The following is a 13,206-nucleotide window of genomic DNA, read 5'->3' as shown; positions in this document are numbered from 1 at the left end:
GATGAATGGATAAGGACGTTGTGGTATACATATATGCATGGAATATTATTTAGCCATAAAAAAAGAATGAAGTCTTGCCATTTGTGACAACATAGAGGGCATTATGCTAAGTGGAATAAGTCAGACAGGGAAAGACAAATACCATATGAATTCACTTACATGTGGAATCTAAAAAACAAAAAAAGCCGAGCTCATAGATACAGAGAACAGATTTGTGGTTGCCAGAGGGCATGGCGGGGCGGGGGGGGGGGGGGGTGGTGGAATGGGTGAAGGGAGTCAAAAGGTGCAAACTCCAGTTGTAAAATAAATAAGACATGGGGAAATAATGTACAGCATGGTGACTATAGTTAATAATACTGTATTGCATCATATTTGGAAGTTGCTGAGAGAATATGTCTTAAAAGTTCTCTTCACAAGAAAAAAAATCTGTAACTATGTAAGGTGATGGATATTAAGTAGACTTATTGTGATAGTCATTTCACAATATATACAAATATCAAATCATTGTGTTGTACACCTGAAACTAATATAGTGTATATCAGTTATACCTCAATAAAACAAAGTTAAAAACTGGAAGAAATCAGAAACAGAGCAAAAGTATATTGGGAATAAACAAGGCCAATCTTGCCTTGAACTTCCTGCAGTGTTTGTTATGTTCTCTTTAGTTGATTCAGTCTTTTATGTGATATATAGATGAATTTGGTAGGCTTTAGGGGGCCAAAGACAGGAAAACCCCACTGCTGCATTCCCTGTAGGCCCATGTGCCTGGGACTTAAAATCAGGGCAGCATGAACATAAGGCCTGAAAACGTGTGCAAACCCTCTTTTCCTTTCTAATCTATTTCCATTTGGGTCTTTTTGCTTGGGAAGATTTGGCCTGAGCTAACATCTGTGCCAATCTTCCTCTAATTTGTACGTGGGTTGCCGCCACAGCATGGCCGCTGATGCGTGGTGGAGGTCTGTGCCTGGGAACAGAACCCAGGCCACTGAAGCGGAGCATGCCAAACTTAACCACCAGGCCACAGGGCTGGCCCCTCAACTCCATTTTTTTAAAATAATACTGTTAATGGGAGTCTGTTTAGTGTGTTTAATCTTAAATTGCTTAGCCAGTGATGTAGGAAGAAGTTAGAGGTTTTGAAGAGTAGAGATGGGTTTTGTAAAAGTGAATGTACTTCATGAGAAGTTAAAACATTTCATTGATTAATTATGTATGTATGTACTCACATACATATAGAAAAATGCACATGAATATGTAGCTTGGTGGATTTTCACAAACTGAATATATCAAGAGTAATCAACACCCAGAAACGAAAGCAGAACCCAACTAGCATCCCCAGTACTCCCATTGTGCCCCTTGTAGTTACTACTTCCTATTCGGAGTAACAACTATTCTGGTATCTAGTGCCAGAGATGTGTTTTGCCTGATTTTGTACTCTATATAAATTAAATTATGCTGTATATATATATTTGTGTCTCTTCTTTTGCTCAACATTTTGTTTGTGAGATTTATCCATATTTGTTATATATGGTTAGAGGTTATTCATTTTCAATGCTATACAAAATTCCATTGTATGAATATACCACAAATTTGTCCATTCAGTTGTTGATAGGCATTTGGATAGTTTCCAGTTTTTAGCTATTAAGAATAGTGCTGCTATCTAATACCATCTATTAATGTATTTTGATGCACATAGGTATGAATTTCCTAGGACGTTTTATGGTTTTTATCCATAATCAGTGAACTCTGTGTTCTTCAGCATTGCAGTCAATATATTTACTATGTGTATCTTACTCAAAAGAGAGGTTTAGTTGCAGATATTACCAAACCTTCCCTTCTTAGTGTTCTCACTAAACTTTGTCTACACTTCAGATTCCTTACATGTATTCTGGTTAAGTATGCACATTCATGTCTTTTATCAGATTGTGAGTGCATTTCAGTACTTTGTTTTACTTGCTTGTGTATCCCTGCACCCTGGCACAATACCTGAAATACAGTAAGCTGGTTGAGGGAATGGTGATAGCCATCACCATTGCCAGCGATTAACACAGCAAGTCTCCTTAGTTATGTGAACCATCTAGCTAGGGTGAAATCCTTGCTTTAGTTTGACATCTCAGAGTCAAAGGGTTACGAATGGGAAGTGATCACTCTGAGAGAAGCCCAGACCTGAGAGCTCAGAACTGAACATGCTGTGTGGTTAGAGGGAATTGCTGTGGCTTTACAAGCCTCTTGGAGATTTCATGTGTTAACAGCAGTGATTCCAAGGGATACTGTGGGGGCCAGATATAAATAGCAGAACACAAATGGGGTAATGTGCCACTGCCAAGCTACTGCTGGGGGTGTTTATAAAAAGAAAAGCATTCCCTTCTCAGCTCTCACTGTCAACAACCTCCCATCCTGAAGACACGCTCACCACAACTGAGAGACTGGGGGAACAGTTTGAGACCTAGCATCATTTAAACCTCCTCCACAGTCAGAAAAGCCAGGTAAACATTTTGATTTATTTACACTCAGCCTATGGAAGTCAAGAATTTTCAAGAAAACCCTGATTCAGAGCTTGCTTGCCACGTACTGCCTTGTGACAGTTATCTGTCAAGTATTATATTCCAAATCTTTTTAAGAAAAGGAAGTTTAACACAAGGGTGGCATTTTGGTAGTATATTTCAATATCTTTAGTGAAAGGAACTGCTCCTGAATAAAGATGGGAATCTGGGGCCAATGGGAGGACTATCTCCTTTCCCATTTTCAGATGCCAGAATATGGTGATTGGTAGGATAAAATAGATATTTCAGTTCAGTTCTGGTGATATCAACTTTGTTGTAGGTATGTGAAAGGAATTGTAGACCAACCTTTAATTGAATTGGTTAATGGCTCTGGGACAGCTTCAGCCCTTGAGGGCCTCTTACCTTTTGTTTACCCCTTTCAGTCTCATAAGCATTGGGGTGAATACTCGGCATTCAGCCAGTGGAGTTGTATAATCTTACTAGAATTGCTGCCTACCCAGTTCCTTCTTATTCTCATTCCCGCCTTCAGAAAGTTATTCAAGACACTGGTTTTATCCTTGGGCTTCTCTTGAATGTGAATATTTGGGAGGAGGAGGCCCCCTTGGATAACTGGTTTGAACCACTACTGGTTTCATCATCTCCGTACTACCCACATGAGTTTGACTTGGTTTGCAAAGAGGATAGAAGAATGGATGATGTGCTTGGACACTAACTCCTGTAGAATTCTTGGAAACTGGGAGCTAGGGGACCAGATTGAAATGGTTGTTTTTCAGTTTGTGTTATTTCCTGTGTATGCTGAGAATAGATTTAGAGATAGAAAGAAAATATGACTACTGATGACCATGGTGGAACAGATGACGTACCTGGAAGAGACTGGAAATGGACAGATTTAATCTTGAGCAAATTGCAGAAGTTCTCTGAACTTTTGTTTTCTTATGTTTAAAATGAAGGTGTTAGACCACCAGACAAAATCTAATGGCCCTTCCAGCCATTGGAAATTTGTTGATAATCACTTTCTGACCATCATGATACCCACTGTCATCTAGAATGAAAATATTTATAGTATGTCATCCTCTCCACTTCCCTAAACCTCTTTTTTAAGTCTACTAAATTGGAATTTCTTCATTTTAATTTAGGAGAGAAAAATGAAGACAGGACATTTTGAAATGGTCAGCATGGTGCTAGCAGCTATGATTCTAGTGGACATCTTCCAGGTAATGTTGGGAATGGGAAGCATGTGGTCACTGGAATGGGAACTCTTGATATAACATTGCCTGAGGTTTCTTTGTAGGTTGATGATGGAAATGAGAGCAGACAGAATAGGTAAATCAGTTTTTTACAAGTAACTTTTATCTTTTCGTTTTCCACATTTGATACAGGTTAACTGTAGAAAGTTGAAAAAATTAAACTTAAGCAAAAAGAGGAAAGCAAGAATTATCCACAGTCCTTCCACTCAGAGGGAAAGATTCTTAATCTGTTGTCTGTTCGTGTATAGTCTTTTCAGCTTTTTATGTGTGTATTTTAATTTACAAAAATGGGTTCACACTGTACGTAGTATTTTTTTACCTTGCTTTTTAAGTTAATATTGTGCTAGAACTGTCTCAGTCATTAAATATTCTGAAAATGTGTTTTTCTCCAAATAAGACAACACTGTAGTGTTTGGTTACAAGTTTTCTATTAAACTATATAATGACCATTTTCTCACATTCAGTATTCTTTTTTTCTCATAGAACTTTTATGGTTTTATTTTTCAGTTGAATCTTTAAACATTCTGTAACATATTTTTGTGTGAAATGTGAGACTGATATCTCACTTGGTTTTTTTCCTCCACATTCTTAACTGTCATATCACAACTGAGTATTTGTCCCCTGATTTAAAGTGCCTACTTTAAATAGATTAATTTCTTAAAATTTTATCCATTTTTGAATTTAATATTCGCATCCATTTTCTTTAGAATCATTGTGTATTCTCTCGCCTATACTGTACTGTGATTTTTTTTATTGAGGTATAATTCACACATCATAAAAATTCACCATTTTAAAGTGCACAATTCTGTGGTTTTTATATATTCGCTACGTTGTGCAACCATCACCAGTATCTCATTACAGAACATTCGTATCACCCCAAAAAGAAACCTTGTAGCTATTAGCAGTCAGTCCCAATTTCCTCTTCCCTGCATCCCCTGGCAACCACTAATCTGCTTTCTCTATGGATTTACCTATTCTGGACATTTCATCTGAATGGAAGTATACAATATCTGGCCTTTCGTATGGCTTCTTTCACCTAACATAAGGTTTTCAAGGATCATCCATGTTGTAGCATTTATTAGTACTTTGTTCTTTTTTATAGCTGAATAATATTCTCTTTTATGGTTATGCCACATTTTGTTGATCCATTCATTAGTTGATGGACATTTGGGTTGTTCCCACTTTTTGGCTCTTATGAATGAATAGTCCTGCTATGAACTTTCATGACAAGTTTTTGTGTGAACATATATTTTCAATTCTCTTGGATATTAGCTAGGAGTGGAATTGCTGGGTTGTATGGTAACTCTATGTTTAACTTTTTTTTTTTTTTGAGGAAGATTAGCCCTGAGCTAACTACTGCCAGTCCTCCTCTTTTTACTGAGGAAACCTGGCCCTGAGCTAACATCCGTGCCCATCTTCCTCTACTTTATATGTAGGACGCCTACCACAGCATGGCGTGCCAAGCGGTGCCATGTCTGCACCCGGGATCCAAACCGGTGAACCCCATGCCGCTGAGAAGCGGAACGTGCGCACTTAACTGCTGCGCCACCAGGCTGGCCCCTATGTTCAACATTTTGAAGAACTGCCAAACTGTGTTCCACAGTGGCTGCACCATTTTACATTCCCATCAGCAGTGTATGAGGGTTCAGTTTCTCTACATCCTTGCTAACACTGATTATTTTCCTTTTTTTTTTTTATCATCAGAACCATCCTAATGGGTGTGAAGTGGTATCTCACTGTGGTTTTGATTTGCATTGTTAATATTCTTTTGCAACATAATTTTCATGTGTTTGTTTTATGAATGTTCCATAATTTGTTTAACCAATTTCTTTTCTTGAACATTTAAGTTGTTTCCATATTTTTGTAATAAATTTTTGGTAATTGAATTTCATCAGTATGGGCTTTTGTTTCAGTGGATAAATCAGAGGAAGAAAATATGATCAGTGCGTTCATGTAGCCTTTTGTTCCTGTCCCTTAATGTCCATTCAGTTGCCCCTGAATGGTGGTGGTATTTGTGAGCTTTTTCACTGCTCAAGGCACTCACTGTACAGAACACACAATCAACTGTGGCCTTGGGCCAGAAGGACTTGATGTCTAAAATTAGACATGTGGAGACTGGTTAGAGGCATAGGGAAAAGACAGGAACATATTGGATCAACTTTGATATGATGTGAGGAATGTGGGAGGTGATTTCAGGATATGATGTCTTATAATATGTTGAAGTCTTGAAGATAAATCAGGCTTTGGTGCTCAGGATGCTCTCTGGTACATTCTGTGCTGTAGAGGAAAGTGCATTTCTTGGCTAGGAGATGGCAGTGATTTGATCTCCTGAAACTCAAATTCACACTTCAGGAAACTGACCTACAGACCCAGGAGTTCAGAGATCTCAATGACTTCCCTGGCGGAATATTCTGTGGCTGGTAATCAAGACAGTTTCTGATGCTGGCACAGTTCCTTCATTTGTAAAATGGTGTTCTGAATTGTCTGCCCAGCCTTTCATAAGGGTTGTTATGAAGACAAAGTTAAACTCTTAAAAGTGCTACCTAAATGTCAGTGGTCTTCATCATTGGAAACAGAACATTTTGGTTAAGAGGACAGACTCTGGAGTCAGGTTGTCTGGGTTCAAATTTTAATTCCAGACAAGTTACTCAATCTGTGTCTTAGTTTCCTCATCCTTAAAAAAGGGATTAATAGGGGTACCTACCTCACAGCTTGCCTTGAAGATTAAATGAGTTAATATATTTCAACACTTAGTGCCTAGCATACAGAAAGCACTTTGGACAAGTTTGTTAGGCCTTAGTAATGGAGTGGCTACAGAGGGTGACTGAGAAGGAGATAGCTAGGAAAACTTCACAAATGAACAGATGGTTTATATAAGGACAAGTTGGTGGTGGTCATTGTAGGCAGTAAGATTATAAATTTGGTCTTAGACTGTTATGTTTGAAGTATCTTTGAGTAATTCAAGTGGAGTTATTAAGCATTTGGTATACAGGTCTGGTACTTACAGGGATGAGTTAGAGGTATTTAGAAGATAATTGAGCTATGGGCATGTATATAATCGCCTAAGTGTAGAGTTGAGAGTTAGAAAATAAAGTAGCCTCGAGAAACTCCAACATTTAATAGTCAACTAGAATATGTTGGATCTGCAAAGGAGTGTAAGAAGAAATGTCCCCTTAGTGAGAGCTGTTTAGGTGGAGGGTTGAGTTATGAGTGGAATTGAAATGGAGATAGCAAGGATAGACATCTCTTTCAAGAAGTTTGTGAGGGGGAGAAGAGAGATAGTGGGAAGGGGATAGGTAGTGTGGGATATGGAATCAAGTTTTATTTTGCTTTTTTAAGTTGATTCTCCCCCACCCAACACACACCCTTTTTAAGAATCACTCACGTGGAAACTGCAACTTAAACAGCTCCTGGCTAAGTGTCTCTATAAAGTCTCCAACTGAGGTTGCAGCTTATGCAACCAGTGTTCCATACAAGGATAGAGTAGTGGAAAGAGAATGGTGTGGCAGGCATTATCCTTTTATTTGTAGAAACCCTTAAATGGTATCCCTTGGCAGATTTACTCATCTTACTTTATTTTTCTTTTTTTCAATGGTGAGGGAGATTGGCCCTGAATGAACAGCTGTTGCCAGTCTTCCTCTGTTTGCTTGAGGAAGACTGTCCCTGAGCTAACATCTGTGCCAGTCCCCCTCCACACTGCATGTGGGATGCCGGCACAGTGTGGCTTGATGAGCGATGTGTAGGTCTGCACCTGGGATCCGAATCTACAAACCCTGGGCCACTGAAGTGGAGCACACAAACTTAACCACTACACCACCAGGCCAGCCCCATGCTCATCCTATTTTCTGATCCATAGGCCAGAGTATAGGGTGCTTATTTAGTTCAGTTGAATATATTGCCAGTTACTATGCTAGGTGCTTGGAATTCAAAACATAAATATGACAGAGATCCTGCCCTTGAGGAACTTACAGTGTAATACATATATACTTTCATGAAATAAAAACTACAGTTTATTGAAGGCTTGATATGTGCCAGGCATGAGGTTAAGGGCTTTGCATGTATTCGTTATATCATTTAATCCTCATAACAATCCTACAAGGAAGATATTTCCTCACTTTATCCTTGTTTTTTAGATGAAAAAATTGAGCTCAGAAATGTTGAATAACTTTCCTGTACCTAGTTAGTACCTAGTTAGTAACAGAAGTGGAATTTGAACCCAGATCTGTCTGGCTCCAAGCTGGTGTTAATTATATTACACCACCCTGCTTCTTATGTTATGTGTATCATTTAAAGATGCATTAGACCCTTTTCAGTTGTATATGACAGAAGCACAATTCAAACTAGGTCAAGCAAATAGGGAAGCAATTGATTCTTATGCCTGAGGTAAAATACAGTCTTCAGGTACGGCTAGTTCCAGGGCCTTAAGTAATATTATCAGGCCCTCATCTCTGTTTCCACCTCTCAGCTCTGCAAGCCTCTTTATTCAGTTTATTTGCAGATAGGATTCTCCATGGGACTAAAAGGATAACTGTTGGTGCCCCAAGCCAATATTATACTTAGAGCTATGGTTGTAGAGGAAGAAAGAGCCCTTTTCCCCCCTGAGATTGCTCTGGTTTTTAAGCCTGCTGAAGGTGCAGAATCAGTCCTACCCAAACCACATGGACAAGGCAGGAGGAGTCCTTAAAAGAAAAGGGTAATACTTGCCATTTTGTATTTATCTATTATGTACAGTATGTCACATATGATATTTCAAATTCACTCAACAGTCTTGAATAGCTAAGAATATCATTCAAAGCCAGGACTGCGACCCATTCTTTCAGTTTCACACTCGTTCTTTGCTCTGCACTAAGGATTCAGTTGGATGAGTTACAGGTGTAATCATACCCATGCTTCTCATCCACTAACATTTACTCTTTCATAAAAATAGGTCACAGCTGAGAGAAGTTATCAATGGCAATGGAGTGTACTTCCTACATAAAAAACATATCCAAAGTTGATTATAAACAAGGGAGAGATTCTTGGCAGGGCACGAGAGGGTAGGGTCAGTAATGTGAGAGAAAATGATATATACCAAATATCTTATTTCAAGAGTATTAATCTCCTTTTCCTTTGAAGGTGAAAGCTGAAATATTAGACATGGCAGATAATGCGTTTGATGATGAATACCTGACATGTACTGACAGGATGGAAATCAAATATGTTCCCCAACTGCTCCAGGAGGAAAAAGCAAGCCATCAGCTCTTGGCGGATGTGTGGGAAAATGCAAAAGCCAAATGGGAAGTCCAGAAGACTCAGATCTTTCTCCCTAAAAGTTTTAAGGATGACCATGGAATAGCTCTGATGGCATATATTTTTGAAGCTCAAGAGCAAACTCACTTTTACCATCTGTTCAGTGAAGCTGTAAAGATGGCTGGTCAGTCTCGAAAAGATTATATCTATGGCTTCCAGTTCAAAGCTTTTCATTTTTACCTGACAAAAGCCCTGCAGTTGCTGAGAAGACCTTGTGAGGACAGTTACAAAACTGTGGTGTATATCAGAAGCCAGGGTACTTCATTTACATTTGGAGACACAAATCAAGCCAGATTTGGCCTTTTCACCTTGGCGTATTCAGCCAAACCTCAAACTACTGATGACCAGCACATTTTGTTAACCATTCACACATGCTTTGGAGTTGCCGTTGAAAAGTTCTTCGATAAAGAAAGTGAAAGAATTATCTTAATACCTCTGAATGAGGTTTTTCATGTGTCACAGGATGGGGCTGGCAATAACCTTATCCTTCAAAGCACAAACAAGACCTGCAGCCATTACGAGTGTGCGTTTCTAGGTGGTAAGTGTCTGTTCTGTCTGTACTTGTCTGGGAGGGAAGAAGTGGAATTCTTAGGCCCATGGAGAGATCAAGAAGGAAATTGAGAGGTGTTTGAAAGGAGAAATGACATTGGTGATCTCAGTCTAGTTCCTTTCATTCTGTTAGTTTCTTTTTCTGTAATTTAATCTTATCAAAATAATACATCTACAATATTATTGAAAGTTAAAACAAACAGATAGTACGATAAGGCAATTGTTTTCACCCAGGGACAATTTTGCCCCGCAGGGTCATTTGGCAATGGCTGGAAACACTTTTAGTTGCCTACTTAGAAGGCTTACAATGAAAAATAGCAGCCCCCTGCCTCACTCTTCCCTATCCCCAATTCCCACTCCTCAGTGGCATCCATTTTAATTCTTTTAGCTGTTTTTTTCAGGAACGTACTGGCATGTTTCTAAGTAAATAACATTCTTCAGCATGTTATTTCTTGATTTTTAAATTTTTAGACATCATCTATTGACTTCCCATTATAGAGAATGAGTATTTAGTTCTCATATACCTTCATTAGTTAGAAATTCTTTATTGCATTCAGCTGTAACAGAAAACCTGCCTGATAGCTATCATTTAATAAGAAGTCTAGAGCTAGGCTGTCCAGAGTTGGTACAGTGGCTCAGCTACATCATCAGTGACTCAGGCTCTGTCTTTCTCTTCCACCAGTCTTAGCATGTTGGTTGGTTGGTTCACGTTTGAGTGTGACCGTTGCAGCTATAGGCATCAATCGATGTTCAAGACAAAAACCAAGGGAAGGGGGATGACAGCCAAATCTTCCTCTTTAATCAGGAAAGTAAAAGCTTTCCCAGAAACTCCTAGTAGACTTCTGATTATGTATCATTGGCCAGAACAGCTATTTGGTCATCTAAAACTGCAAGAAAAACTTGGAAAGGGGGTAATTAGCTTTTCCAACCTCCATAGTGTGGGAAGACAAGGGAGAAAGGAATGAGAAATAGCTATTAAATCAGTAAACCAAAAGTATCTGATAGTCACCTCAATATTTGTGCATTTCCCCCTTCTGATTCTTGCTAGTGTAGTAGGGACTAGTACCTTTTTAAGTACCTCTTTTACCCCAGGGTTATTAGTTGTATGACTTTTTTTGTTTCCTTAGTTTTCTATATCCCATCCATAGTTCACCCCCAAGTCCTTAGAAATATAAATCTCTTCTTAATACATTCAGACATAACATATTCTCATTTTTTTTCTCTATGTAATCCTTCTGAATCCCCCCCATCATCCTTCTCTATTGTATGCTCTTTAGGCCTGCCACATGTCCTGAAATCTCTCCTCACTACTATTTTCAGAGTTGGTTTTGCTTCTCCCCTGTGAGGAATCCCGTATATCTTGGATTTCCTCCTCTTTCTTGAATTACTCCTTTGTTTGACAGGAGTAGAGGCTTCCAGAAGTTTTCTGAGAAAAGAGACATTGAGGCAAATTTTCTAAGACTTTGCATATCTGAAAAATTTACCTTTAAGCTTGAATAATAGTTTGTGTAGATTTATATTTCTGTTTCGGAATTTATTTTCCTTGGAATTTTGGAGATGTTTCTCCATTGTCTTCTAGTTTCTTGTACTGCTGTTGAAAAGTGAAGTTGTTCTAATTACTAAAACTTTGAATGAGACTTTTTTTTTCCTCTAGAATGTTTTAGGATGTTTTCTTAATCCACAACATTCTGAAATTTGATGATGATGTGCCTTGGTGTATATGATTAAAGGGTTAACAAATCCTTTCTCCTTCCTCCTATGAGAATAGCCTTCTGTTGATCTTCTAGCACCGTTTCTCTGAAATCTACTAAAGTTGGAATGATAGCTGTGTAGTGATGCAACACTGACTAATGGTAAACATAACCCTTCATTGGTAAAGTGCATCTGAGCTGGGAGGATTGTGAATGAACTATAAATACCTAGGGGGAAGCCATAGCTGTGGGCATTCCTGAATGTGATGTGACCTACCCAGGTGTTCTTGCTGAGTCCTGGAATTACTGGTATAAGAGACATTTTCTTCCATATGCGGCCTGAAGCTGCTAAGCTAGGATGGTTCCTGCACTAACCTGTTTAATCTTGTTTCCTTATACCTGAGCTGTCATTCTGGGGACTAAAAACAGCCCTGGACTGCTGTGAGGACTTGTATTGAAGGGATATACTGATGCTGCCCTGTTGCTAAACGGTGTGCTGTGTTCCCTGCCTTGTGTTCTTCCGTAAAACTGAGTAAACAGGTGAGGGAATGCGTTTTTGGGTGTTACAGGTGTGATTGTCTAGCTGAACCCCAAACTATGGCTGCTGGTCAAGCAGAGTGAGTATTGCAGTAGTGCCTCGGGAGTGAGATAGGCTTCTAGACCTTGACTCAGTGTGGCCAAGGCACTATGAGATAAAAAAGAAGAGGTAGAGAAGTGCTGATGAGACATCATGCCTGGGTAGGGGCTGATCCACTTATGATTTAATGGCAGAAACTGTGTGGCCATTGAGGTGCCTGGGACACAAATTTAAGGAAGTCCTCACTCTCAGGGTTGTACACTTGCACATTCTGTACTTGCATGATCCTAAGAGTGAGTGCTTACTTAAATTTTGCACTCTAGACACCTCATTTGCCTCATCCCAGTACTGGCCCTGAGTTGCAAGTGAGTGAGACTAACTGTTCACCTTGAGAGGGCAGATGAAGACTGGAGTAAGTAAATTTGTGTTGAGAGGAAAAGTGCCCATTCCCCTCACCAACCCTACATTAGACTTGACCAAAACCCAAGTCACTTGGAGCCAGTTGTACTAGCTGATGGGACCTGATTGTAGGCATGCATCTCTTCCCAATTCCTCATACATTACAGTAGCTTGAAATTGGCCACAGTTAAATGAAGACCCCATCCCCAACCTCAGAATCTGTTCAACTTTACCAGCACATCACAGCCAGAAACCCAGTTGTAGCTAGGCTGACAAAATGATACCACTTTTGGTGCTCCTGATACATTCAGTCAAATGCCATTTTTGGAGGCATTGGTTATACAGAAGCCCTGGCTGCAGTAGCTACAGGCCAGATCAGTAACTAGTATGTGGTTGATGGACACAGATGGGCAGTGGAGCCCACAGAGTCATGTTTGTGAATAGGATTATGATAAACAAAAGAGGTGGAGCCATTGGGTTGATTCAGAATGAGCCAGGGCTCAGACCAGCGTGGGGTAGTGCGTTACGAGCACCATGTGAAGAAGAGGGCAGAGGAATGGACACACCTCTGTGGACTTGCCCACAAAGTCAGGCAGAGGCTACATAGCACGTTAATGTTCAACCACAGATGTCTTTGTGGAGGCTCACTTGTACTGTTTGTTTGGAGAAGTCTGACAGTCAGGCACTTGATCGTGTTGGTTTAACTCTAAACTGGCATCTAACCAATGTCTTCTGCTGCCATCTAGAGATAACTAATGGGAACTCAAGGTCACAAACTCCCTAAAAGTGATCATTAAAGCTAGGCTGTTTGAAACACTATTAAGTATAATAACCAGGGGTTTTAAAACCTCAAGCCAGAAGAATATAATCAGAGCATTGTTCCATTGTCACTGAATATAACTCTGGATGAGAAAAGACAATATTTCTAAAAGAGCTGAAAAACTTAGGGGGCC

At 39.5% G+C, this 13,206-nt stretch overlaps 1 protein-coding gene across 12 annotated transcripts in view; it reads left to right on the top strand.

The window, feature by feature from the left end:
- Positions 1–13,206, top strand: part of ART3 (ADP-ribosyltransferase 3 (inactive)) — a 118,663-nt gene that overhangs the window by 80,954 nt on the left and 24,503 nt on the right. For 6 of the 12 annotated variants that reach the window (XM_005608698.4, XM_070263686.1, XM_070263684.1 and 3 more), the window contains exons 2-3: positions 3,638–3,715; positions 8,864–9,575. In XM_005608698.4, coding sequence (XP_005608755.1) covers positions 3,647–3,715; positions 8,864–9,575 — 781 coding nt within the window. In that variant the 5' untranslated portion in view covers positions 3,638–3,646. Of the gene's footprint in view, positions 1–2,099; positions 2,484–3,637; positions 3,716–8,863; positions 9,576–13,206 lie in introns of those variants that run through there. The other 6 variants (XM_070263683.1, XM_070263680.1, XM_070263688.1 and 3 more) reach the window with 2 other exon arrangements.

This window comes from Equus caballus, chromosome 3, assembly GCF_041296265.1.
Source record: "Equus caballus isolate H_3958 breed thoroughbred chromosome 3, TB-T2T, whole genome shotgun sequence".
NCBI lineage: Eukaryota > Metazoa > Chordata > Mammalia > Perissodactyla > Equidae > Equus > Equus caballus.
The sequence above is the reverse complement of the archived record's forward strand: the minus strand, read 5'-3'. Positions and strand labels throughout refer to the sequence as shown.